At 41.6% G+C, this 24,896-nt stretch overlaps 1 protein-coding gene and 1 long non-coding RNA gene across 6 annotated transcripts in view; one reads left to right on the top strand and one right to left on the bottom strand.

The window, feature by feature from the left end:
* Positions 1-24,896, top strand: part of NRXN3 (neurexin 3) — a 1,822,863-nt gene that overhangs the window by 853,204 nt on the left and 944,763 nt on the right. For all 5 annotated transcript variants that reach the window (XM_044924683.2, XM_044924680.2, XM_045162012.1 and 2 more), the window contains 4 exons: positions 7,758-7,877; positions 18,756-19,137; positions 20,059-20,249; positions 21,024-21,197. In XM_044924683.2, coding sequence (XP_044780618.2) covers positions 7,758-7,877; positions 18,756-19,137; positions 20,059-20,249; positions 21,024-21,197 — 867 coding nt within the window. The remainder of the gene's footprint in view (positions 1-7,757; positions 7,878-18,755; positions 19,138-20,058; positions 20,250-21,023; positions 21,198-24,896) is intronic.
* LOC112587955 lies at positions 16,198-23,600 on the bottom strand. Its single transcript, XR_003112503.3, has 3 exons — positions 23,467-23,600; positions 21,677-21,831; positions 16,198-16,501 (listed from the first exon to the last, which is right to left on the bottom strand). It is a non-coding gene; the product is annotated as an uncharacterized LOC112587955 (long non-coding RNA).

Here is a 24,896-nt window from a genome sequence, read left to right as displayed (position 1 = left end):
GTAGCATGTTCTTTCTTAAAGGGCATAAAAGTGGAGGCACTAAGAATTAAAAAAAAACAAACAAACCTGTAATGCAAAGAAGAGAGTGATGACTGACAGTATAAAAGTACTGATGAATTAGTGCAGAGGTGACCACTTCCAGCTGGAATGGCCGGAGAAGGCTGAGAAGTGATGGATGGAGGTAGACCAGTCATGAGTGTATATGAAAGAAGACTAGTGAAAGGTGTCTTCTGGCTTTCTTAATCCCTGTTTCGAGCACAATATTAATTATTAGTAATGAACGAGACCTTTGAGTTCATAATTGGACAGTTTAAAATTCTGTTTTTTTTCAACACAGAACGGTCAGTTTACAAGTAAACACTAGTTGGAAATGTATTAGAAGGATGTTAGGAGAGCATATTCTAATGTATAACCTGCTTAAAGTCTCTTTAGCTGAGTCTCTGTCAGCTTCCAAATCTGTCTCTTCAGTGCTAAACAGCAAGATCACATAGCGAGATCCTAAAGCATAACATTTTTTAAAGCCTTTATTGAATTTGTTACAATATCACTCCTGTTTTATGTTTGGATTTTGGGCTCTAAGGCATATGGGATGCAAGGGGTGCTCCCGGACCAGGGATCAAACCTGCCTCCCTTATACTGGAAGGCAGAGTCTTAACCCCTGGAACTCCAGGGAAGTCCTGGAATAACATTTTAAATAATCAAAGGAAGACTAATTTGTATTAGTTATATCCTGACAGTGATAGGAAAAATACTAGTATATTTTAGAAAGCTCTTTTTAAAAAAAACAAGAGTAGAATTAGTATCTGCAAAAACATTGTTCTGCCTATCCCTGCGCAGATTGCCCTCATCTCTTGAAAAGTGGCTTCATGGAGAGAGATTATCACGAGAAATCCTGAGATTGTCCTCTGCTCACCCCTTCTAAGCAGGGCTGTAAATTTATGACTTATAGGAGAGATTTGCCAGGAAATTGTGAGCAAGAATTTTTTTCTCATCTTTTGTGGAGTCCTTTGTTCCTTTATCTGCCCTGGATTCATTCCATTTCAAAACTGTCCTGCTTTGTTCTCCTGGATAGGATGAACGTGTCCGTTTTACGCTGTGATCACCATGTATAAAGATCCTATTAAATGAGTTGCCAGTGTTTGCTTTGTCGTGTTAGGGCCACTCCTTGTTCAATTCCTAAGGGTGGGCTGGAGTGTGTACCTGAAACCATGCTGGGAAAAAAAATTTAAAAAGGAAGGAACGGAGGGAGAGAGGCAGGGGGACAGGGAAGGGGGAAGAAAGGAAGGAAGGGAGGAAGACAGGAGAGACAGACAGAGACAGAGACTGCAAAGAAAACCAACAGAAACTCAGCGACTTTGCGCAATTAGTAGCAGTGGTAGCTTAAGGTGCAAATTAGCCCTGTGCTAAGACAGTCACGCAAGCAGTGAACTCAGCCACACTTATCCCCAGGAGGTTTCCAGGAGATGGTGCCAAGTGTGACTGATGTTAGGGAGAAAAGACACAAATAGCAGAGGCACGCTCCCTTGGCTAATAGGATCAGTTGTGTCATAACTTTTCCCGGAGTCTCTCTCTTCCATCCCCCAGGCTCTCAGCCCAAATCTGGGAGTCATCCCTGATGCTTCTCCTTCTCCCTCCTACTTCCAGTTCACCTCCCAAACCAATCTCCAAGTACTGTTGACCCCACTTTTAAAGTATATCCAAACCTCACCACTTCTGCTTCTACCGGCGCCTCCCTGGTCCAAGTTGTTTTCATTTTTTTTGCCTTAAAGGCAAAGCTCTTTAGTACCTCTCCTTGTCTTGCTGTTGATCTCTTCTGGACCAGTGCATCCATAGCATCTGCAGTGAGTTTTAAAACTTAAATTCAGTCTCGTTCCCTTGTTAAAAACTTCCCAAGGGAGGGAGAGGATTTAAAGCAACATTTAGAGCAGCATTCAGATTACAGAGGGGCTTCCCTGGTGACTCAGATGGTAAAGAATCTGCCTGCAATGCAGGAGACTGGAGTTTTCATCCCTGGATCAGAAAGATCCCCTGGAGAAGGAAATGGTTACCCACTCCAGTGTTCTTGCCTGGAGAATCCCATGAGTAGAAGAGCCTGGCCGGCTGCAATCCATGGGGTTGAAAAGAGTTTGTCATGACTGAGTGACTAACACTTTCTAGAACTTTTAGGTTCTAGAGATTGTGATCTGGATTCTGTCTGTACTGCAGCCTTCTCTCCTGCAACACACTCCCCCTTGGGTGCAAGCTCCAGACATCATGGGCTTTTTTCTGTTCCTCCAACATGCCAGCCTCATTTTGGGCTTCTCCTCTGGCTGTCCCCATCGTCTCATGCGTTTGCATGCTTGGCTCCTTCTCCAGTGTACCGTCTCACTAAACAGCTCTCCATCCAACCTGGTACAGGGCCTGAATAGAGTCGTCACCTCCAAGAAGACTTTCTGGAACATTCTGCGCTGTAGCCAATCCTCTATTCCCACTCCCCACCCCAATTAGTTCTCTTCGTATTACCCTGTTCTGCTTCCTTCATAGAACTCAACCCAGTCTGAAGCTGTCTCATGTTCTTTCATTTTAGTTGTACCCTTCATCATCTCCCACCCCAAAGTCACCTGTGAGCTCTGTAAAGGCTGAGGGCCCGGCCTGTCTTGTTCATTTCCACATCCTGCACACCCGGGATGGTGCCTGTGCCAGGCTGATGCTCCACTGCCTGTGTGCTAAGCTGTTTCAGTCGTGTCCGACTCTGTGTGACCCTGTGGACTGTAGCCCGCCAGGCTCCTCTGTCCTTGGGATTCTCCAGGCAACAGCACTGGAGTGGGTTTCCATGCCCTCCTCCAGGGGATCTTCCCCACCCAGGGATCCAACCCCTGTCTCTCACATCCACCTGCATTGTCAGGCTGGTTCTTTACCACTAGTGCCACCTGGAAAACCCATGACCGTTTGTTACGTATGTGGGTAGACTCTCCAATGTGTGGTCGGGGGTCACTAGCAGGACGCTGTCAGCACCTGGAAAAGCAGAGCAGAGGGTGAGCACAGGACAGGAATGGCAGCCCAGAGATGGGCATGCTGCACATGGTGGGTCTGATGGGGTATATGTGTGCGAGCGTGTGTGGATGGGCACACGCGTGTGCACGTGCGCTTAGTCATGTCTGCCTCTTTGTGATCCCCAGGACTGTAGCCTGCCAAGCTACACTGTCCATGGAACTATTCAAGCCCCATAAATGTCAGTGCTGGGTTTTGACTAGAGTCCGGCCTTCAGGAGTGACCATGGGCTCACGCTGGATGATTTGGTGGCTTGTCTTTCTCGCATACTCACAGGAAGATCTCCTAATACCAGGCTTCCGGAAGGCTTCCTTTGCTTTTCAGATCTGTTGCAGGAAGTACAGCAGTTCTTCCTGAGTCCTGAGGATTCTGGTGAGGATGAAATGATCTTTTGAAATGTTTCACCAAACTGGCTCTATAAGTAAATATGATTTAAGCTTTTTCCCCCCAAAATGAATTCTTTTGATTAAAAAAAATTTTTTTTTTTTTTTCAAAATAAAACACCTCTCACACTCTGTTGGGTTGTTAGCCCAAAGAAAACAAGCAGAAACTGAAATCTGGGGGGGGAATGAATAAAATACTGTTTTCCCTGCTTCCGTGTCACCCTCCTTATTCTTTAGTTCCTCCCTTTTCTTCCTCACCCCTGCTTTTACTTGCTGAATCTCTCCTCTCTGGAGAGGAAGATTCATAAAATATATGGTACTACAGGCTTAGTAAAGTGTGTGTCATAGCTCAGCTAGCCCAACCTAAGGTGCCAGTGGAAATAAGGTAAGTTTTTGGTCTTTAAATATTTTTTGGTGTTCATTAAACCTAACAGAGTCCATTTTGTGTATTTGTCATATCATTTAGATGTATAATCACATGCATTTCACTATACCTTTCTAAAGGAGTGAATTTCATCTTTTTTTACTCGTTGTAAGAGTCCTGATTCATGTGAAGCAAGTTCCAAGAGAAATCAGGTTGGCGTTCCTTTTCCCTTCCTGCACAAATAGTAAGATGTTCAGTGACTGTGGTGTAGGTCTTCATCCCTCTTCGTCCCTGACCTCCTATCCCCACAAAAAGTTCCTAAACGCTACCCACCCACTTTCAGAAATAGCACTTTGTGGAACATGGAAGGAATTTCTTCTCCCTGCGTATGAGCAAAACCATCTGGTTTAGTTGGTTTGGACAGGTCTTAGAAGTATATCGACAAATTATTGAAATACAAAATATTTGGATATTTTGTAGTTTTTCTGGTTATATTGCTCCTGGGGGGAATAACAAATTCATGTAATGTGAATGGTCTGTTAAAAAAAAACAACAACTAAATAGATTCAAAGTAATTAAAATCCACAGTCCACTTTGTGAAGAAGTGTGCCTTTAGTAATGCTCACATGTAGATTTCCCCCACATACTTCCATTTCTATCTTCCAATAGAAGGAACATTCTGCTAATATCTGAGGGTCATCTTCTTTCAAGCCATCAGCAATGATTTCTCTCCCAAAGGGTACTTTTCTCCGAATTTTCACTCTCATTTTATTCTTAGCTCTGGCCTCCTTGAGGTTACTGTAGGATAGGTCGAGAAAACAGTCTAGTTTGTGTCCTTCATCCACAATTCTCATTCTCTGTCCCCTGCTCATCAGAGAATCTTCTTTGAGACCAGCCTTAGCTACAAGAGAGGATGCTACCTGAGTCTGCAGTGAGCTTGTACTGAACGGGCATTGGTGTGGTGTTACTCAGAGGATTCACGGAAAGCTCTCTGTTCTGCAATAACAAACGGATTCAGTGCTCCGCTTCGCTGACTGCTACAGCCCCACCATCTCCATCTTCAGTTTTGCATCTTTACTCCAGTCATGGGTGTCATTAGCTGGAAAATTCAGCTAAGGGGTGTCAGAGAACTTGTTAGTTTCCTGTATTTAGATAAAACATTGATGATCTCCACAGTCTAAAGGGCAACAAAAGATTGCTTTGTGATCAATATTTATTATGTAAACTATAAAAAAAAGGAGATGCATATAATATGTACCCAATTGCAGATCATACTTCTCCAAATTACTAAAAAGAAAAGGACAGTGCTGGAAAATCAATAGCTTTGATTTATATATGTATAGTTGCTCAGTCGTGTCCGACTCTTTGCGACCCCATGGACTGTAGCCTACCAGGCTCCTCAGTCCATGGAATTTTCCAGGCAAGAGTACTGGAGTGGGTTGCCATTTCCTTCTCCAGATATATATATTTATTTTATATATATATATATTTATTTTTTACGTTCTCACCAGTTCCGTTTTAAAGCTCAGCTTAAACAATGATTTCTTCCTTATCTGGACCATCGTTTACTTAACAGTAAAGAGCTCTTTCCATTTGTTGCTTTACTGACTCTTTGCGCTTGAATCTGCCAGAGAAGTTGTCCCAGACTAACTCCTCTTATTACTGAAACCTGTCCCTTTGTCTGTTTCGACTTTCAGCTGGTGTCTGCTTCTTGCATCACTTATCAATCCATTTTTATGCTTAGGCTACCAGTTAGGCGTGCTCTTCCCCTCTATTTGTGAACATTTCCAGCTGAGTTTAAACCTCACTTTCCTTCTAGTAGGACAAATTGACCTTTTTGGCTTGATTAAAGATAAATGCCATTGACTCTCCACTTTGGGAGGCCAAGCATTTTCCAGAAGCCCACTGAGATTTCTCTATTTATTGCTTGAAAAATAAATATCAAACAGTACTTGTTTCTCTGCCATTTTAAGGAGATGAGTGTCAATTCCCCCCCCCCCCACACACTCTTAGAGCAGTGAGAATTAGGGGGGTTGGAGATATCAAGTATAATTAAACTGTAGGGCATGGGGGCAGACACATATCACTCCTAGACCTGTACTTGATGAGATCACGAACAGTGCTACCTAACCAGCTAAAATGTAGGAAAAAGCCTGTTACAGTGTATAGATTTTAGATAATATCAAAGACAGGCATACTTAATGGAGGCTAAGATTGAGTATTAAATTGTTTGTTATAGAATTATTTTTTTTTCTCAAGATTCACTGGTCTCATGGCAGCATCATTGAATTCTGGGTATATGTGGTCCATTCTAAGTTCCTTCACTGAATTCTCAGAATTTTTATAAATATGGATTGCCCTTGGAGTATAGGTACCTTCTGAAAAAAACACTAATTACTGGCTGAAGACCTTGTGATTAAAAGAAACCTTTGCACTTGGACAGCCTGTTTGCTTTTCAAGAAAGAAATTTCAACAAACTGCAGCTACTATCATAACTCTTAATAACCAGAACTTAATGGAAATGCTAATTACTCAACATTAAAGGGTCTAATTTAAAATTACCCATCCTAAAAGAGCTCTACTCAAGTGATACGCTGTTTTCTTTTCTCCCCTAAACAACAGAATATCTTCAGTATTGGAGGTAAAGGAGTGGGAAGACTAGCTAATGAAAGTTATATAATAAGTTTCAAAATTACTTAGATAAGAGTATACTGACCTTATTTTGATTGTTTCCGAAGAAATAATGATCTAGGTAGACATCAGTTATTCAACAAGCACTCATTAAAGCTCCTACTGTGTGCCTGGCCCTGTGCTCCTATATGCTGGAGCGGAGTGTGTGGTCTTCGGAAATATTCCAAATGCCTACTATCCATAGATGCCAATCCGTGTATTGCCCAGTTAGATGTTTCATCTCTTATTTTTTTGCAAGTTATTTCCAGAAATAAGACTTTCCATATACTAAGACTAATGTAGGAAGATTGAAGCAGCATCTTTCTGCAAGGGATCAGCTATGTATGTAGAGAGAGCAAACTTTTTCTAAAGAGTTCTGGTTCTACGCAATCTTCTTTGCCTTTTCAACTTACATCTCAATTCTGTAGTGAATGAAACATGATATTCCTCTCCCCTTCATCTGTTTTGATGCCTCAATGTTTGTCTTGCCAACTCCTGCCCCTAAATACCATAATTTATCACAGCACCCGATTCTTCCAAGGATTCACTTGAATGTCATCTTGAGCATCTTGATTATGAATCTTCTGGGACAGTTTGGTTTGTTCCTTTATTTAGTGGCACATTTTACTGAATTTTCTTTTCACCTAAGCAAGTTCAGTTTTGGAATTTTGCATTATTTCATTTTTTAGGTCTTTGTATCTTTTTGGAAGATGATGAACAGTGAATAAGTCTGAGGCCCATTGTATTCCCTTCAGGAGCATTATTTATAATGGAGTTTAGACCTTGACATTATTATTATTGTAATGATTACCATTGCGATTCATATAGTCACTGAATTCTGGTAAGACCATGGGTTAATGGAAATGTCAAATTAAAAACATAGATTGCAGAGCTCTTTTCTCATCCAACTCTGAAAGCCAGACTGGTGTATTATGCCTGAGTGATCAAATGGTTCTAAAAGAATGTATAATGAATTTCCTGTTTCTTCAAGAAATTCACCTGAAGTCTAAGACTTTAGGAAACAGAATGACAGCTGACTACTATTTCCTGTAAATATTGCATTGCCATTTAAAATGTCTTGTACCTACAGATAAAAGAGGTTACTTATTTGTTACTGTCCATTATGATTCAGTTGAAATTTTGCATTGGGGACTTCTGCAGAGTGTCCCTGAGACGCGCATGGGCTCTTGAGGGGGTTGACTGCCTGAGCATTGCTGGGTCATATGCACCAGTGTGGCTTTGACAACTCTGATGCCATGAACACTACTTTTAAGACTGATCCTAACTTTGGCACTTACCACTGCCCTTAGGCAAAGGCCCAGAGACCCTGTATGCGGGGCAGAAGCTCAACGACAATGAATGGCACACCGTCCGAGTGGTGCGGAGGGGAAAAAGCCTTAAGTTAACCGTGGACGACGACGTAGCCGAGGGTGAGTGAGCTCTGCGGAAATTTGTCTCTCTCTCCTCTCAGACTCCTCTCAGTCATTCAGTGAGCAAAGGGTGTTTTGTTTTGAAAATCTTGTATTTTGCTAAACAGAAGTCACATGTCTTGTTCTCTATTGACAAGCTCAGGTAAGACTAAGAAGATCTGCCTCTATATTTTCAGAATCCCTTTTCACTGATCTGTATTGCCTAACATCTCCACTACTGTGGTTACATATTGATGGGGCTCTCTCCTGAGGCATGGAGTGTGTGTCTGGAGAAAGGACATAGAGTTCTCAAGATCCTTCTATTGTTCAGTTACTCAAAACCCACTTATCAGTCATCCCAAGTGCTAGTCCCTTTCCTTCTGAATGAGTCACTCTCTAGTAGAGGGAGATGGGTAAACAAGAAATTCAAAACTTTATATGTACAAGTAAGTATCAAAAGCAGTACGTGACACTTAGAAGGTGCTGAATAATTATTCATTTATTTAATGATTTATTTAGTCATTATTAATTGACTGCCTACTGTGTCCCAGTCCTGCTTTAGACGGTGCTGGGAATGTGGTGGTGGGCAGTTAGGCAAGTCCTGGGTCTGGTGGAATTTACATTCTAGGAGGGCAAGGAATAAGTGAATGAATCTTTACATACATAAACGAACATTCAGAGCCTCACTCAAGCAGGAAGCATTTCTTGATAGCCTGGTATATGTCAGGAATATGCTAAGGATTGTGGCAATTATAAAGGAAGCACACAAGATTACCTGTTTCCTTCAACAGTGAATCAGTTTTGTGTATTAGATAAGACTTGGGAATTTGACAATAAGTCAGGGAATATATAATGAGATTCTAATTTGGGTGAGCAAGATTATAATTTTCAATCTGAAGGGAAAAGTATCAATTTGAGCTGGAGAAATCTGGAATGGCTTATGAAGGTAGATCTTTGGGCAGAATTTGATGGATCTTTTAGTAAGATCTAGGGCAGAAGAGAGAAGGCATCTTTAATGCATCTTCAGTTCAGTTCAGTTCAGTTCAGTCGCTCAGTCCAACTCTTTGAGACCCCATGAATTGCAGCACGCCAAGCCTCCCTGTCCATCACAAACTCCCAGAGTTCACCCAAACTCATGTCCATCGAGTCGGTGATACCATCCAGCCATTTCATCCTCTGTTATCCCTTTCTCCTCCTGCCCCCAATCCCTCCCAGCATCAGGGTCTTTTCCAATGAGTCAACTCTTCACATGAGGTGGCCAAAGTATTGGAGTTTCAGCTTTAGCATCGGAAGTCCTTCCAAAGAACACCCAGGACTGATCTCCTTTAGAATGGACTGGTTGGATCTCCTCGCATCTTACATGAGGCATTTTAAAATTTATACTCTCCAATATTCCAGAGCAGTGCATATCTTCTTGTCCATGTGGGAAAGGAAAATGTCAGGCAGGATGGGGTGTTATGTGGAGCGCTGTTGGTGTCAGGAGACCTGGGCCCTAATGCTGATTCTCTGCAGGATTTTGTGAAAGTCACTTACCCTATCTGGGCCTGCAAGTTGAAGTCAGGGGCCTAATCCATATCTACAGTGTCTTCTATGAATATGACAGTCAAATTCAGGATCCTTTGGTTTAATAGCCACTGTCACTAAAATGCCTTATACCTTGGGATAGAAATAATGCTAGACCTCCCTTTCCTTATTTCCTCATTTTGAAATTCTATTAACACTCCAGACTTCTAAACTTGAAATTCTACTATTGCTAAGGCTGTTTGCAGCATTAAGTTTCTGCAGTGTTTGGTTCTATAATTTAGTTTTATAATTATGAGCCTGAGAGTCTATGCTTATGGAGTTGGGCCTTGTAGTGAGCCGTGTGTGTGTGTGTGTGTGTGTAAGTCAGGAATGAGAGCCTGGATACAGGCACAAGATCCACATATATCTAGTGCCCAGCTGGCATTAGACGCTGGCTTAGCTGTTTTACACACATCAGCTCCTTTAATCTTCTAAAGTACACCATTGCCTCGCAAGTCGAGTGTTCTTGTTGTCATTTTACGTAAGGGGAGCATGAATTTAGAGGCAGGTGTAAGATTAAACTCTAAATTCGTGTCTGTGTGATTTGACCCAATCAAACTGCTTGTTAGACTTCACAGTTCATCCTAATAAAATGATTTGTCTTATACCATAGGTGCAGTATAGTGGAATGGATTGGGGTGAGGTGAGGAATGCATTTCAGAAGGTAGACAGTGGTACCCACCTCCTTCCTTCCCTCTGGGAAGAGAAACAGAACGCAGCAATAAGCCGTTACCCTCCAATTGTACAGAGACATAACTGAGTATTGGGGGTGGAGTTATTGTTCTGTATGCCTGAAGAGTAACTGAGCTTTATGTAATGAATATATCAAACAGATGTAAAATGCTCATAAGCTTTAGTACCCATAGCCAACCTGAATTAATTATTCAACAACTCCCCGTGAGGGAGTGCAGAAAGGAGCCCTCAAAGGGAGCTGTGATACACCCCCGTCCCTTGCTGACTTCTCTGGGTTCAGCCCAGTAAAGCCAACAGTGCTCTTTGCAGCGTGTTTTGAATAAACAGCCATTAGATGGCGACCTCACCCCTCTCTCTGCAGACAGTGCATTCCATGTATTTTCATGGGGAAATTATATGCCCAGAAATCTAAGAACTGCGGGACTGAGAATACAGTAATGTATAGTGTCTCCCTCAGTCAGTATTCTTTTATAGAAATTTTAGAATAAAGGTAATTATAAATTGTGCTCTCTCTTAACCACTAATAATTAAACTGCAGGATTAAACCATGGATGCCCAAGTCATCCAGTAATTTGATATTAGAAATTAATGAGCCCCACCATACCCCCTACTTTGCTGCTGATGGGAAAAAAAAGGAGCCATGCGGATAAAGAAATTTGGGAGAAGAAAAGAGCTATTTTGCTTATGTGCTGCAGCCTTGGGTTGCTCCTTACAGTGATAAGGGGTTTGGGAATTTTAATTTTAGCTCACAGAAGTCATAAAATCAGGCAATGAAACTAAAATACCACACGGTCTTCAGGTTATTAAGTAATGTCTTACTGACTTATTTAGAAATGCCTTTCATGCTGTTTAAGGTCCCCCAGGATGTCAGATTTTCAGCTAGTTTGTAGAAATGGATGCAAAGAATAGGTCAGACTCATAAGAAATCAGAAGCTAAGAAAGAAATAGTCCTTAGCCTGGTGGTTTTAATTTATTGTAATATAATATGTTCCTGGAAAAATACTAAGTTCAGTTGACAGTTAATCAGGATTGATTGATTGATTGGCTGAGCTGGATTTCTATTATTAAGAATAAATTAGGGACTTCCCTGGTGGTCCAGCGGCTAAGACTCTGTGCTCCTGATGCTGAGGGCCTGAGTTCGATCCCTGGTCAGGGAATTAGATCCCACAGGCCCAGACTAAGATCTAGTGTGGCCAAATAAAAATAAATATTTTTTAAAATCTTTAAAAAATAATAACAGAATACATCACATGAGTTATGCTCCTCAGCCTGGGGACCCAATGCTTCAGGAACTGCCCACTCCACCTGGAGCTTCTTTCTGGTATAGAATTTCACCTTTTCTTTTCTTTTTTAATTTTACTCCTTTGGTCCACGTTAGCTTTTTCCTTTCCTTCCCTCACCCTGTATATAGCACATACCACACCAAGCTGTAGAGCATCATTTTCCAAGAAAAATTTCTCATGTTAATAAAAAAAGAAATGTTGAGATCAATTTGGATACAATAGGTTAAACAAAATGCAGTAGAATTCTTTATTGAAAGACCTGTTAGGAGCCTTTAATATGCTAATATCCCTCGCTTATCATCAAAAATTGCATACACAGTGTTTGCCCAACTTATTCGGTACCAGAACTTTTTAAAATTTCTAAAGCATTTTTCTTTACTAGCTTGTGAGATGAGTGCAAGAAAGCAAAGAAGAATTAAAGAACCTTTTGATGAAAGTGAAAGAGGAGAGTGAAAAAGTTGGCTTAAAATTCAACATTCAGAAAACTAAGATCATGGCATCTGGTCCCATCACTTCATGACAAATAGATGGGGAAACACTGACAGACTTTTTTTGGGGTGGGCTCCAAAATCACTGCAGAAGGTGACTGCAGCCATGAAATTAAAAGACGCTTACTCCTTGGAAGGAAAGTTATGACCAACCTAGACAGCATATTAAAAAGCAGAGACGTTACTTTGCCAACAAAGGTCTGTCTAGTCAAGGCTATGGTTTTTCCAGTGGTCATGTATGGATGTGAGAGTTGGACTATAAAGAAAGCTGAGCACCGAAGAATTGATGCTTTAGAACTGTGGTGTTGGAGAAGACTCTTGAGAGTCCCTTGGACTACAAGGAGATCCAACCAGTCCATCCTAAAGAAAATCAGTCCTGGGTGTTCATTGGAAGGACTGATGCTGAAGCTGAAACTCCAATACTTTGGCCACCTGACGTGAAGAACTGACTCATTTGAAAAGACCCTGATACTGGGAAAGATTGAAGGCAGGAGAAGAAGGGGACGGCAGAGGATGAGATGGTTGGTTGGCATCACCAATTCAATGGACATGAGTTTGGGTAGACTCCGGGAGTTGGTGATGGACAGGGAAGATTGGTGTGCTGCAGTCCATGGGGTCACAAAGAGTCAGACATGACTGAGCAACTGAACTGAACTGAAAGCATTTCACAGCATATACTATTGAAAAATGTTGATATAACATGGAGAAAAGGATGTGAGAGTGGTAGAGCTGGAGGATTGTGGACAAAATGTGCATTCTTTACTAAGCTTTATAAGCCTTTGTTTTCTTAATTTCTCTCTCCCCATCTGTGGGCGTGGGTGGTCAAGCCTCTCCCATTATTTCTTTGTTGTCAGTGTTGGCCAACTCTTAAGACTGACTCCAAAGCAGATGTCTCACATGCACCCTCCTTCCCCAGATGTGAGGGGTGCTTGCTGCACTCCAGCCCCTCCGCCAGTGTGGGGCACATGGAAGAGGCAAGGAGTGGCCCCTACTTACAAAGAGCTTGTGTTCTGATAAAAGAGAGAAAGCAATAAGTGAAGTCTCCAGGAAATTCTTAGCAGACGTCGGAGAAAAGAGAAAAAGGAAAGATGCGTAATTAGTTCATAGCTAACGGACTGTGTTCTGTCCTTTATACGTACTGATACATTTCATCCTGATAACTTCATGCTGATTTCACAGGGAAACTGAGCCACAGGAAAGTTATGTAACCCAGGCAGTCAAGCCTCAGAGCTTACATGTTCATCCACTTGTGGAAAGTTACAGCTTGAACTTGGCTAAAATTTTCAGTAGGTTTATGCTCTCAACAAACTCCTGTACTCTGAAGGCTGGTCTGTAAACTACTCGTGGGCCAGCGGTGAACTATGGCAGTGAGTGTGTGAACAGGAGCCAGGGAAGCATGCCTATCCTGGGAAAGGTAAGGAATACATTCAGCTCAGTTCAGTTCAGCCTCTCAGTTGTGTCCGACTCCTTGTGACCCCATGGACCACAGCACGCCAGGCCTCCTTGTCCATCGCCAACTCCCGGAGCTCACCCAAATTCATGTCCATTGAGTTGGTGATGCCATCCAACCATCTCATCCACTGTCGTCCCCTTTCTCCTGCCTTCAGTTTTTCCCACTCTTTTTCAATGAGTCAGTTCTTCGCATCAGGTGGCCAAAGTATTGGGAGTTTCAGCTTTAGCATCAGTCCTTCCAATGAGTATTCAGGACTGATTTCATTTAGGATGGACTGGTTAGATCTCCTTGCAGTCCAAGGGACTCTCAAGAGTCTTGTGAGTTAGATGGATGATGTTACAATTTTCGGCCCCTGGAAAGGAGTGTGAACTCATCGCAGCAACTTCTGTGTGGAAATTTTACCAGTTAAATTCCATCTACAACTTTTCTTGGACAATGATGTGAGGAATGAGTCAAGTGTTTTCTCCAGAAACAGTGTATCTGTACAAGAGAAGATATGGGCTTTGGGAAGCATGATACACACCTGTGTTCAGTTCAGGGGGTCTACCATTTACCACCTATATGACCTGTGATAAACTGCCCTCTAGAACACTAAGCACAGTGTCCTCACCTCTGAAGCAATATAGCAATGCCTATCTATAGCTTTTTTTGTGTGATTGTGGCATTTGATAGTGGTTACAGAGTGCCTGGCATATAGGGATTCTTCAGTAGTCTTGCTTTTTCCCTATTTTTTTTCTCCCAAGTTACTCCTCTTTCCTCTGAAATTTGAAAGCAGCTGGTGTGAAGTATGCATGTATTCTCACCTTAAGTGGAGGGAGTTTCAGTTTACAGACAGCATTCAAAAGAGATGAGTGAAAAGTTTCCTAGCTATTAATATTGATTAGGTGATGGAAGGACTGATGCTGAAGCTCCAATACTTTGGCCACCTGATGCAAAGAACTGACTCACTGGAAAAGACCCTGATGCTGGGAAAGAATGAAGGCAGGAGGAGAAGGGGATGACAGAGGGTGAGATGGTTGGATGGCATCACTGACTCAATGGACATGAGTTTGGGTAAGCTCTGGGAGTTGGTGATGGACAGGGAAGCCTGGCGTGCTGCAGTCCATGGGGTTGCAAAGAGTCAGACACTACTGAGTGAGTAAACTGAACTGATACACAGATTTTTTTATAAAGCATTTATTTGCTTAGTTTAGCCAAGTTTCGAACTTAAGCTATATCATCAATGCTTTTTCCAGGTGCAGCAGCATACACTTTTTTTTTTTTTGAATATCCATCTGTGGCCAAGTGAGTTCTTTTAGCACATGGTAAAGCCAGTTCAATGCTTAAGAACATTTTTTTTTTATATTGGAATGTAGTTTATTAAAAATGTTGTGTTAGTTTCATGTGTATAACAAAGTGATTCAATTATACCTACACATGTATCTGTTCTTTTTCAAATTCCTTTTCCAATTAGTTTGTTACCTAGTATTGAGCGCAGTTCCCTGTGTTATATACTAGGTTGTTGTTGGTTATTCATTTTAAATACAGCAGTAGATTTTCTAATTTGGTCCCATGTCACCTTCTTCACTCCCTTGTCTCTCCTAACCCCACCAACTTCTAGCTGAAGCTCTCTGAGTTATCCTAAACCTTAAATCTGTTTGCATCCCTGGGCTAAGCTCTCAAAGTTAGCCTCCTTTTTCTTACTTACAGGGTTTCCCTGGTGGCTCAGATGGAAAAGAGTCTGCCTGCAATGTAGGAGACTTGGGTTCAATCCCTGGGTCGGGAAGATCCCCCTGTTTAAGGGAATGGCTGCTCACTGTAGCGTTCCTCCTGGACAATTCCATGGACAGAGGAGCCTGGTGGGCTGTAGTCCATGGCGTCTGAAAGAGTCGGACACGACTGAGCGACAAACACTTTCTTACTTACGCAAACCTTCCTTCGGTCTCTCTCAGGCAACACTGTATGATTTTCCTGCTTTATGACATTCATGTTTTGGAGAGTAGAATTTCCTAACCCCTCAGTTCTATAGGCTGATTTATCCATCAGTTCAGTCCAGTCACTCAGTCGTGTCCGACTCTTTGCAACCCCATGAGCTGCGATTTATCCATACTTCTCTAAAAACTCCGAGTTGACCTTGTCATCGTCTCTTCAGATTCCTTTCGGAACTCCAGTCTTCACTAGGGATCATCCCTTTATCTCTTCTTAGTTCTCATCACTGATGTTTCTTGTTCTAAATTTTTACTCTAAGAATGAGCATGAGGACTAGCATTATCACTGTTGACTTCCCGGGCCGTCATCGAGATTGGCTATGGTTTCCCCTCCACACCATCATCCAGCCCCAGCTCCCTGCCTCTAGCCCTGGTATGAACAGCTGTGGCCACACTGACATTGGGTATTTATTTCATCACTTCATAGTTTTATATCATGTGAATTTAGATTATGCTAGTTGCATTTTCATGACCAGTCCAGTTTTCAGTACTAAAGCATTTATCCAGTAATTCCTTCTTCTAGTTATTCAATTGTTAGCAGGCTTATGTTGCATTTTGATTTTTGTCCCATCACAATTTTACAGTTAAGTTAACCAACATCATCATTTTATTTTTGCTTATATAAGGAGAACAATTTGTCACTAGTTGTCAAAACACCACACAGGAGCTCATAAAATGTAAATTTGATTTTTGCGCTTATGAACAATTCTTTCAACTAGGTCTGAGGATGCTCCCAAAGAGATGAAATTAATATTGAGCATCCAAAGGTGTGATCTGGTTGAAGGTCCCAGATATTGAAGTTTAAGGACCCAAGAAAATATGATCCCCTCCCCTGCTTTTATCTTTGCCACCTGAGTTCTACACCAATTGAGAAAAACAAATGCTAGTCTGGCGGAAATGAACTTTCATTTTTATTAGTGATAGCACTGATGTTGAAATATGTGGTTTACATGTACTGGATTTCAGAATTAGAATTGCCCTCTAGCACGCTGATTCAGGACTGGAGTGGGAATCTCCCCTGAAGCACGTCTGCTCCTCTAACAGCCATGCAGCAGATGAATGAGTGACATAAACTGATGTTTCCCAAGGCAGCGTGTTCCCATAAAGCACATGCCAGGGGCTGAGCTAAGGACAAATGGTTTCTCTTTGCAGATGGTCCTTATATTTCAGATTTTGTCACTCTTTTTCCTCTGGAAAGCTATAAAAGAGGGAATAAAGAGATACTAGTATGTCTTGCTAGTGAAATTTCTTCAAAGTGGAAGGTCATAACAGGAGAAAGAAGGAAGAGGGAATTCCCTTTCCCTTCCTTCTGCCTCTGGGGTATTACAACTTGGTTTGTTAAATTTTATTTTATTTTTTTAATGGCATGTCAAATATCCTGAAACATACACATAGTTTGATAGTCTTCTAATCCCAGTTGAGTTCAAATATTAAAGTAACACACACAAGCTAAGAGAATTCAATATTGTTCCAAGGCACTTACTGAATCTCCATGACTAGATGAAAACAAAGACAATTAGGATGGACAATTAGACAGTATATAATATAAAAATTAATTTTTGCTTACAATTTACAAAATGTATTATTTTTACAATCTTTGATCTCTGATAACCTGTAAAGCTGGCTGCATGAATCCAGCAATTTTAAAATCAGAAGCTATTTTCTAAAACTTCAGGGCAAATAATTTACAAATAAGGTACACAAAGATTTAGATCATGCAGAAATTTCTTACATCTTCTGTTAATAATATTTTATAACTGCAACTTTATCAAATTGTATACCTACTTGCCCTGTACATATACAAAATAATGCATACATGATAAAACATTAGCAAAAAAGAGTAGTCCTTAAACTCAATTTATCATAAAAAATATTACTATATTAACATGTCTACAAGCAGCGTGTAGCAGGGTTAAGAGACATTAAGGCAATAATACTTGAAGTTACAAAATAAACCAAACGTAATACTTTTCCTAAGTGTAATATAAGGCAGGTAGATGGTCCCAGCAAAAAAAAAAAAAGAAAAAATCACTAAGGTAACAATCTATACTGCTGTCAGTCCTCTGGCTTTCAGTTTGTTAAATTTTAATATGATTTACCCAAATAAATGTTGAGAGAGCCACCTTCTAGTTTGACCACATTAATGCTGTTTTCCTTGATTTTGTTACTAAAATGTACTGTCTCTTTGTATTTATTTCAAGCCCTCCTTCCTGCCCTTGCCCCAGCCACTCACTCTTTCTGGATAAACCAGGTAATGAGAGGGCTAAGAGATTATTTGTATCAGCTGGAGAGTCTTTAGTTGCATGTGTAAGACACCCAACTCAAATGTTTTAAGCATAAAAGGCAATCTATGGCCATATAGCTTTTAAAAGCCCAGGTTTGGTTGACTAGATCCAGGTCCTAAAAAGACATCACCCTGCAGAAACCATCTCTCTCCATTTCATAGTATCCTCTGGGTCGGCTCTCTCACCAGGGAGGCTCTCTCCCCCTAATTATCGTGGCCTCCAGCAGCCCTGGCTTTTCTTCTTTCCCCTTCAGCAAGCCTTGTTTGCCAAGAATCTCTCTTTCCTAAGTGTTCCAGCAAAAACATGGGGGTGAGTTGGGTTGCTGCTAATTCAGTGTTCTAAGTGTAGTCCCTAGACTGATCACAGAAGCAGCACCTTGAAATTTGTTAGGAATGCAGATTCTCAGGCTGTACTCCAGAGTTTTGAATAATAAACTCTAAGGGTGGGCTCAGTGAACTGTGTGATTGAGATGCTTTAGAAGACCAATTTGTTAGTCCATTGACCACACTCTATGTCTAGGGGGATAGAATACCTTGAGTGGTTCAGACTGGGTAATTTGATTATTTCAGGAGCTGCGATGGGGTCACCTTCATCCAGCCTCAGTGGTTTAAGGGTGGAGTGGGGAAGGTAGCTTCCCAAAGGAAAATTAAATGTAATTATCAGAAAAAGCGACAGTTGCTAGTCAGGTAAAATTAATATGTTCCACAATAGAAACTTTTCCCCAAGCACTGGGTGATGAATTAGGATACCAAGAAATATTTGGTAATGAATGACTAAGGCTTGCTTATTTTATCTTTACAAGGGTTAGGGTAAATAGAACCTTTTCTTCTTACAGTATGTTTTTGTACTCCATTGTTTTCCTGAATGGAGCAAATGAGTAGATTCATCCTTTAACTTGAGTTGTCCATGATCTCATATCTTCCTCTATAGATGGTACCTTCTGTGCGGCTGCAGGAGGGCATGGAGTGCAGGGCATAAAACTCGGACTGGCCCAGTAATCAGCTCGCCCACAGCAGCCAAGTCAGATATCTGCTATACTGAGTATTTTGTTTTCTGGAACTGAATATTTGTGTAGAGACAAATTAGATCTACACAGTATCATAAGCATGCTATGACAAAACAGGGTCACTTTTCCCGTTTGCATCTCATCTTGTGATTTGTTCACAGGTACAATGGTGGGAGACCACACCCGCTTGGAATTCCACAACATCGAAACTGGTATCATGACTGAGAAACGTTACATCTCCGTGGTCCCCTCCAGTTTCATTGGCCACTTGCAGAGCCTTATGTTCAACGGGCTGCTCTACATTGACTTGTGCAAAAACGGAGACATCGACTACTGCGAACTGAAGGCTCGCTTTGGACTGAGGAACATCATCGCCGACCCTGTCACCTTCAAGACCAAGAGCAGCTACCTGAGCCTGGCCACCCTCCAGGCCTACACCTCCATGCACCTCTTCTTTCAGTTCAAGACCACGTCCGCTGACGGCTTCATCCTCTTCAACAGCGGTGATGGCAACGACTTCATTGCCGTTGAGCTAGTCAAGGGGTAAGTGGACAACAGTGCCTAGGTATCTTAACACCAGCCCTGCAGAAACTATGGATATGAAAAGGCTGTCCATTCTACTTTCTATTCCTGATACATGCTCTCACCCCCATTGATTAAAAATGTCTGTGTAATGATTAAGGCAGGGAGGGAGAGAAATTCATGAGTTTATTGAAAGATCCTCTGCTAACTCAGTACTCTCAAGCTTTTTGTTATGAAATGTAGTCCTTTAAACCTACGGGGAAAAAGAATTATTTTTGCAAAACAGGGATATAGGCTGTGGGGCAGTAAAATCTGTGCCACCAAATTCATGGGAAGAAGTGAAATATAGATATTTTCAGTACTACCGTTATCCCATATATGCAAATTTTAAAAAGCTGTTCTTGGTCCAGGATATTTTACTACTGAGTGTTGGGATGCAGTTAAAAGCAAAAAAAAAAGAAAGAAAAAGAGACCAAAACGCAAAACACAGATCCATGAATGTGAATTTAAATATCGCCCCCTAGTGTTATGCAGTGTACCAGCTGCTGTGCTTTGCGACTGGGGATTTTTACTTGGTAGTGTTCAAGACATAGATTCAATGAGTGTAGGACTAAAATGCAATCTGACAGAATAGGATCTGACTATTCTTGAAGATCCCCTGGAGAAGGGCATGGCAACCCACTCCAGTATTCTTGCCTGGAGAAGCTGATGGACAGAGGAGCCTGGCGGGCTACAGTCCTTAGGGTTGCAGAGTCAGGCATGACTGAAGTGACTTGGCACACATTCTTTATTCTTAAATCAAGCTTTAGATTTTCTTACATGATGCCAGTCTCTCTTGGGGTGTTTGAAGCCCCCTGTGTCAGTTATGTACACGTTACCATTAAACTGCATTAAACTACTCCAGGCAATCTCAAGTCACTGGGTGCCTGTGATCTCCCCCAGGTACATACACTACGTGTTTGACCTCGGGAATGGCCCCAATGTGATCAAAGGCAATAGTGACCGCCCCCTGAATGACAACCAGTGGCACAACGTCGTCATCACCCGGGACAACAGTAACACCCACAGCCTGAAAGTGGACACCAAGGTGGTCACTCAAGTTATCAATGGCGCCAAGAATCTGGATTTGAAAGGTAAAGCTTGTAAAGACATTTATCTTCCTTAGAGCTTTCAGTGGAAAGGCTGTTCCCAGCAGTAAACTGCAATTTAGGAGTACCGTGCAGTTTTGATACATTATGTATATCCTGTTTTAACTACACTGAATTATACCAGAATGCAGTTTATTCAGTTTTTACTTTGCCCTCTCCTTAGGAATGCTCTGTTTTCCCTGTAAACCTTGGGTGTGTGGGAACTGAGTGATGAATTACAAAATGTGGAGAGGTCATAATGCAGAGGAAGGCACATACGTTTTGGAATCTCAGCTAAATCATTTACTGCCTGTGTGACTTCGGTAAAATTTTTTAGCCTTTTTTCAGCTTCTATACACTTTATTTTTTCAAAATGAGGATAATAATTGTTACTACATTTATGGGCTGTTAGGAGTTTTGATGAAATAATGTCTATAAAATTCTCAGCATATTGTCTGTAACAAGCACATAAAAAGGACTCAGTAAATGGTTGTTTTGTTGAAAATGTTGTTAATCTTTACTTTATCATAAAATGGAAACAATATCTACCTCGTGGAATGGAATGGTGATTACAATTTGTGAGATGATGTGTATAAAATGAATGACACTTAAGAAATGTTAAGTTTCTTTTTTATACAGTGTGGAAACCCTGTCAATAATTTTGTGGATGCTGTTTCCGCCAGCTGTGTTACCGTTACCTGGGCAACGGCGAGTGGGCTTGGCTTTCGTTGACACGGCTCCCTTTACCCATTTGCTTTTCCTACCCGTTTTCCTTTCCAGGTGACCTCTACATGGCAGGTCTGGCCCAAGGCATGTACAGCAACCTCCCAAAGCTCGTGGCCTCCCGGGATGGCTTCCAGGGCTGCCTGGCGTCAGTGGACTTGAATGGGCGCCTGCCAGACCTCATCAACGATGCCCTCCATCGCAGTGGGCAGATCGAGCGGGGCTGTGAAGGTACCACCTCTGTCTTTTTAAGCTGCAGCCTTGTTGCAAGCCTCTTTGCTGCCTCTGCCAGTGCTCCTTCCTTGGTTTACCTTCCATCCCCTTCCCCGTCTGACCCTGCCTCACCATCTGTGTCTTCTTGTCTCTGGCTGAGTGTGTCAAGACACGTGCCGCAGGCTCTGGGAATGCGTGTTGGCACATGTCCGCTCAGTGTCACCTTGCCATAGAGGACCTTTCCTGGCACGGACATCAGGCTTCTCCTGACTTGTGTCTTTGCTTCCTGCATGGCTGAAAAGGTATCAGGGACTTTTACTTGATATCTGAGTACATGAGGAGTCACAAACTGGGGACTTCTATATGGGTGTCACCGTGAATAAAACGTATGTCGCCAACAATGGCTGCATTATTTAATGCAGACTGAGCGGGAGGTAGGAAAATGGTGTCAGAATGCCTCGATGGGGGAAGGGAAGGAACAGTTATTGAGTACTTACTAGGTGTCAGGCATCCTTAGGCAGTTTCTCAGTGTGGTGGAGTGGAACAGCATGGGCTTTGATGTAAAGATCTGGGTTTAGGTCCAAGTAGTAGTTCTTTTCAGCTGTGTGGCTTGTTGCACGTTAATTAACCTTTCCAAACTGTGTCTCCTCATCTGTAGAATGGGACAATAAAACGTGTCTTGGAAGGTAATATATGTAAGTCAGAGTTAAATGTAGAATGCCTGGTACATACATAGTAGGTACTCAATAAGTGGTAGGATTATCATTTACGGATTTTATCTCATCTGAGACATTTAATAACATTGCATGCCCACCCATGCAGCACAACAAACCATGCTCAGCCTATTTCTGTAGGTAATACACTGTCTCTTGAGATATTAACAGAATTTTATAAGTCTTTTGAGTCCAATCAGTTCTTGGCAATAAAATCCATCTCATTTTAACCAGCAGGGGATAGCAGACATTCTCAGCCTTCCCCAGCCTCCTTGCGTACGTTGAAAAGGTGACTCAAATCTAACTTGAGAGTCCAAGAGGATGATCCGACCAGTCACCAGGGCCCTTGTATTCTTTTGTCTGGTTGAGCGACATGGTCTTTTGTGCCATATATTGTGTTTTCTTGTATCCCTCATTAATTTACCCCATCAAACCTGTTCATTCATCTCCTAACTGTTCAGCTTCGTTTATTACTCCTGTTTTTCATCAGCTTCAATCCTTCACTTGCCGTCTAGAAGCACCCTTTAATAAGAAGCTTCTGATCAACTTCCCAGACTGATCTGTAGCATGGAAATCGTTTCCCTTCACCTGAGAATCAGCTTCTCATTGCCATTTTGCCTAGTGATAAGGCTTATTGTCCCTATAACCCTTCCAGTTTTCTTTTAGCCAGAAATATTTCTTAAATTCTGTTGGCCAAATACAGTGTGTGTGTATGGGCGGACAGGAAGTTGGGTATCACCAACCATTTAAAGTAGCCACTTTGCCTTCTTCTCCTGAAAATGCATAATTTCACTCGAGTTTTTGTCCTATTGGCCTGCTCTTAGTTCCTTTGGGTATTAAGGGAAATCCTGAAATAGATGCCCTCTTTGGGAATTGAGTATCTTAGTTCAGGACTTTGGAATGACAGGAATTCCAGTTTTTCTGGAATGATTAATCATATCCAGTCAAATTATAATATAAAATTACATGTTCAGAAGCACAAGACACTCTTCAAATGTTAAATATGTTTATCATGCCATCAGTTCTGCAGATTTAGAAGTTAACAGAAATCATCCATTTAGCTCCATAGCAACATTGGCTGATAGAAATATAATGTGTCACATATGTAATTTTAAATTTCCTGGTAGCTACATTTAGAAGAGATTAAAAGTAACAGGTAAAGTTTAATTTTACAGTTTAACTTATCCAAAAATATCCAAAATATTATCTTTTCAGCATATAATCAATTTAACATTTTTAGTAAGACATTTTAAGTTTCATATTGAACCTTCAAAATCAAATGTGTGTTTTGTACTCAGTGCAGACCACATACCTTTAAGGTACCCAATAGCCATTTGCATCTATGGCTACTGTATTGGAGGCATGGTTCTATAGAGTATAAAAATTGGGGTATGAGGAGGTAAAGTTGTAGCACTGGATTAAAAGAAAGTCTAAACCAACCTTTGTAAAAGTGGATAAAAATATATAGTGCAAAGGTGGAATGGACCCCATGTAAGAGAGCTTTAGGGGAAGTCGTGGGAACATTAGGGAAAAGAAATTGCCCATCCGATGGGAGAAAATGCTCCTGACCCTACCTACAGCTCGAGGTGCAGTTTGGCATGACTCATCACAAGCATGATGATGGGTTCTGACCTTCCTCTGAGTATGGGTGATTGTTCAGAGCTGAACACTGTGGCTTGATGGCTCTATCACCCACATCTATGGCAAGTCCTATGGGCCTAATAACACTGCACTCTATTGCCATGGAGATAATTATGATGGTTACCCATGGTGCATTATGAGTGCCCCACTGGGTGGCGGGAGGTGGAGGATAAGTGCTCAGGGAAGAAAGCCCTTGTTTATTGTACACGGATGACTGAGATAATTAGCGTAAGGGGCCAGGAAAAATGGCCAAAAAGTGGGTTAAGGCATAAATTACTGTCATCGGAAGTTTGCACTATTGTGAATAAGACCTTGTAAGAGATCCCAGGCACTTTTTAGAACACTGTGGAAGATAATGGGGAGTGAAATGAGGGGCACAAAACCTTGGAAAAACTCCAGAAAAAGAACCATCCTCTCCCTGAATCTCTGTACATAGTACGGGACCCTCAAGAAGGCCTTTGACAACTAGGCAGAATCATAGGAAACAGAATACATTTCTTGATGTATCATTTCTATGCCTAGAATAGGAAACAGGTAGGGGATAAGGATTCATTACTAAGGAACTAAAACCTGAATCTTGCCAAGATGGTGGATGTGTTTTATTCTTACATAGCTGGGATACACAGGCTAGGGTATATTGTGTGTTCTTGTCAAAGTCATTTGTAATGACCCTTCAAGATCCCTAAGTAGTAGTTGTATTACTTTCCCTATCATATCTAACCCAAAAGAGTCCAAAATTACTTTAAAGATTCATCAATCCACTACTCTTTGGCACTCAATTGTTTATAATAAGAGAGAAAAACAAATCCTGAATTAGATTTTTATTTTATGTTTTTAATATATGCAGAGTGCATAATTTAAAAGTTGAGTGTGATTTCTGAACAGCTTAGCCAGCATCTAACTGTGACCTGCAGCCTCTCAGTTTGGGCTAGGGATTTTTTATATTGTCTGATTCAATACTTGGCTGGTAAATATCTCTATCTTGAGGCCAGCTTTGCTGCAGAAACCAAGGCATGTATTGGCTAGAAATTCGACCCCACACTTGCAGATGGTAAACATCTGAGAGAAACGCACGTGCTTCATTTGGAGACTGGCATAAATAAATAAAAAGGGCATTGGGTTGGGTGCCATTTTGCCCACCGCCATTTGGGTTTGTCTCCATTTTTTATAAATTAAGCCAGTTGAGATGGTTGGGTGTCCCCAGATCACTTTCCTAGCAATGCCCATTTCTGGTGCCAGTTTCCTTGGTGGCATTTTCAGGAGTTTATAAGGGACGCTCCCCGGCAACTCTTCATGCTTAACTCCTCCATGTGCAGAATTATTTTTGTGGGCTCCGTTTGGTTGTGCACATGTGTCTTTCAGT

The sequence above is a fragment of the Bubalus bubalis genome, chromosome 11 (assembly GCF_019923935.1).
Source record: "Bubalus bubalis isolate 160015118507 breed Murrah chromosome 11, NDDB_SH_1, whole genome shotgun sequence".
Classification (NCBI taxonomy): domain Eukaryota; kingdom Metazoa; phylum Chordata; class Mammalia; order Artiodactyla; family Bovidae; genus Bubalus; species Bubalus bubalis.
This window is presented reverse-complemented; position numbering and strand designations above follow the sequence as displayed.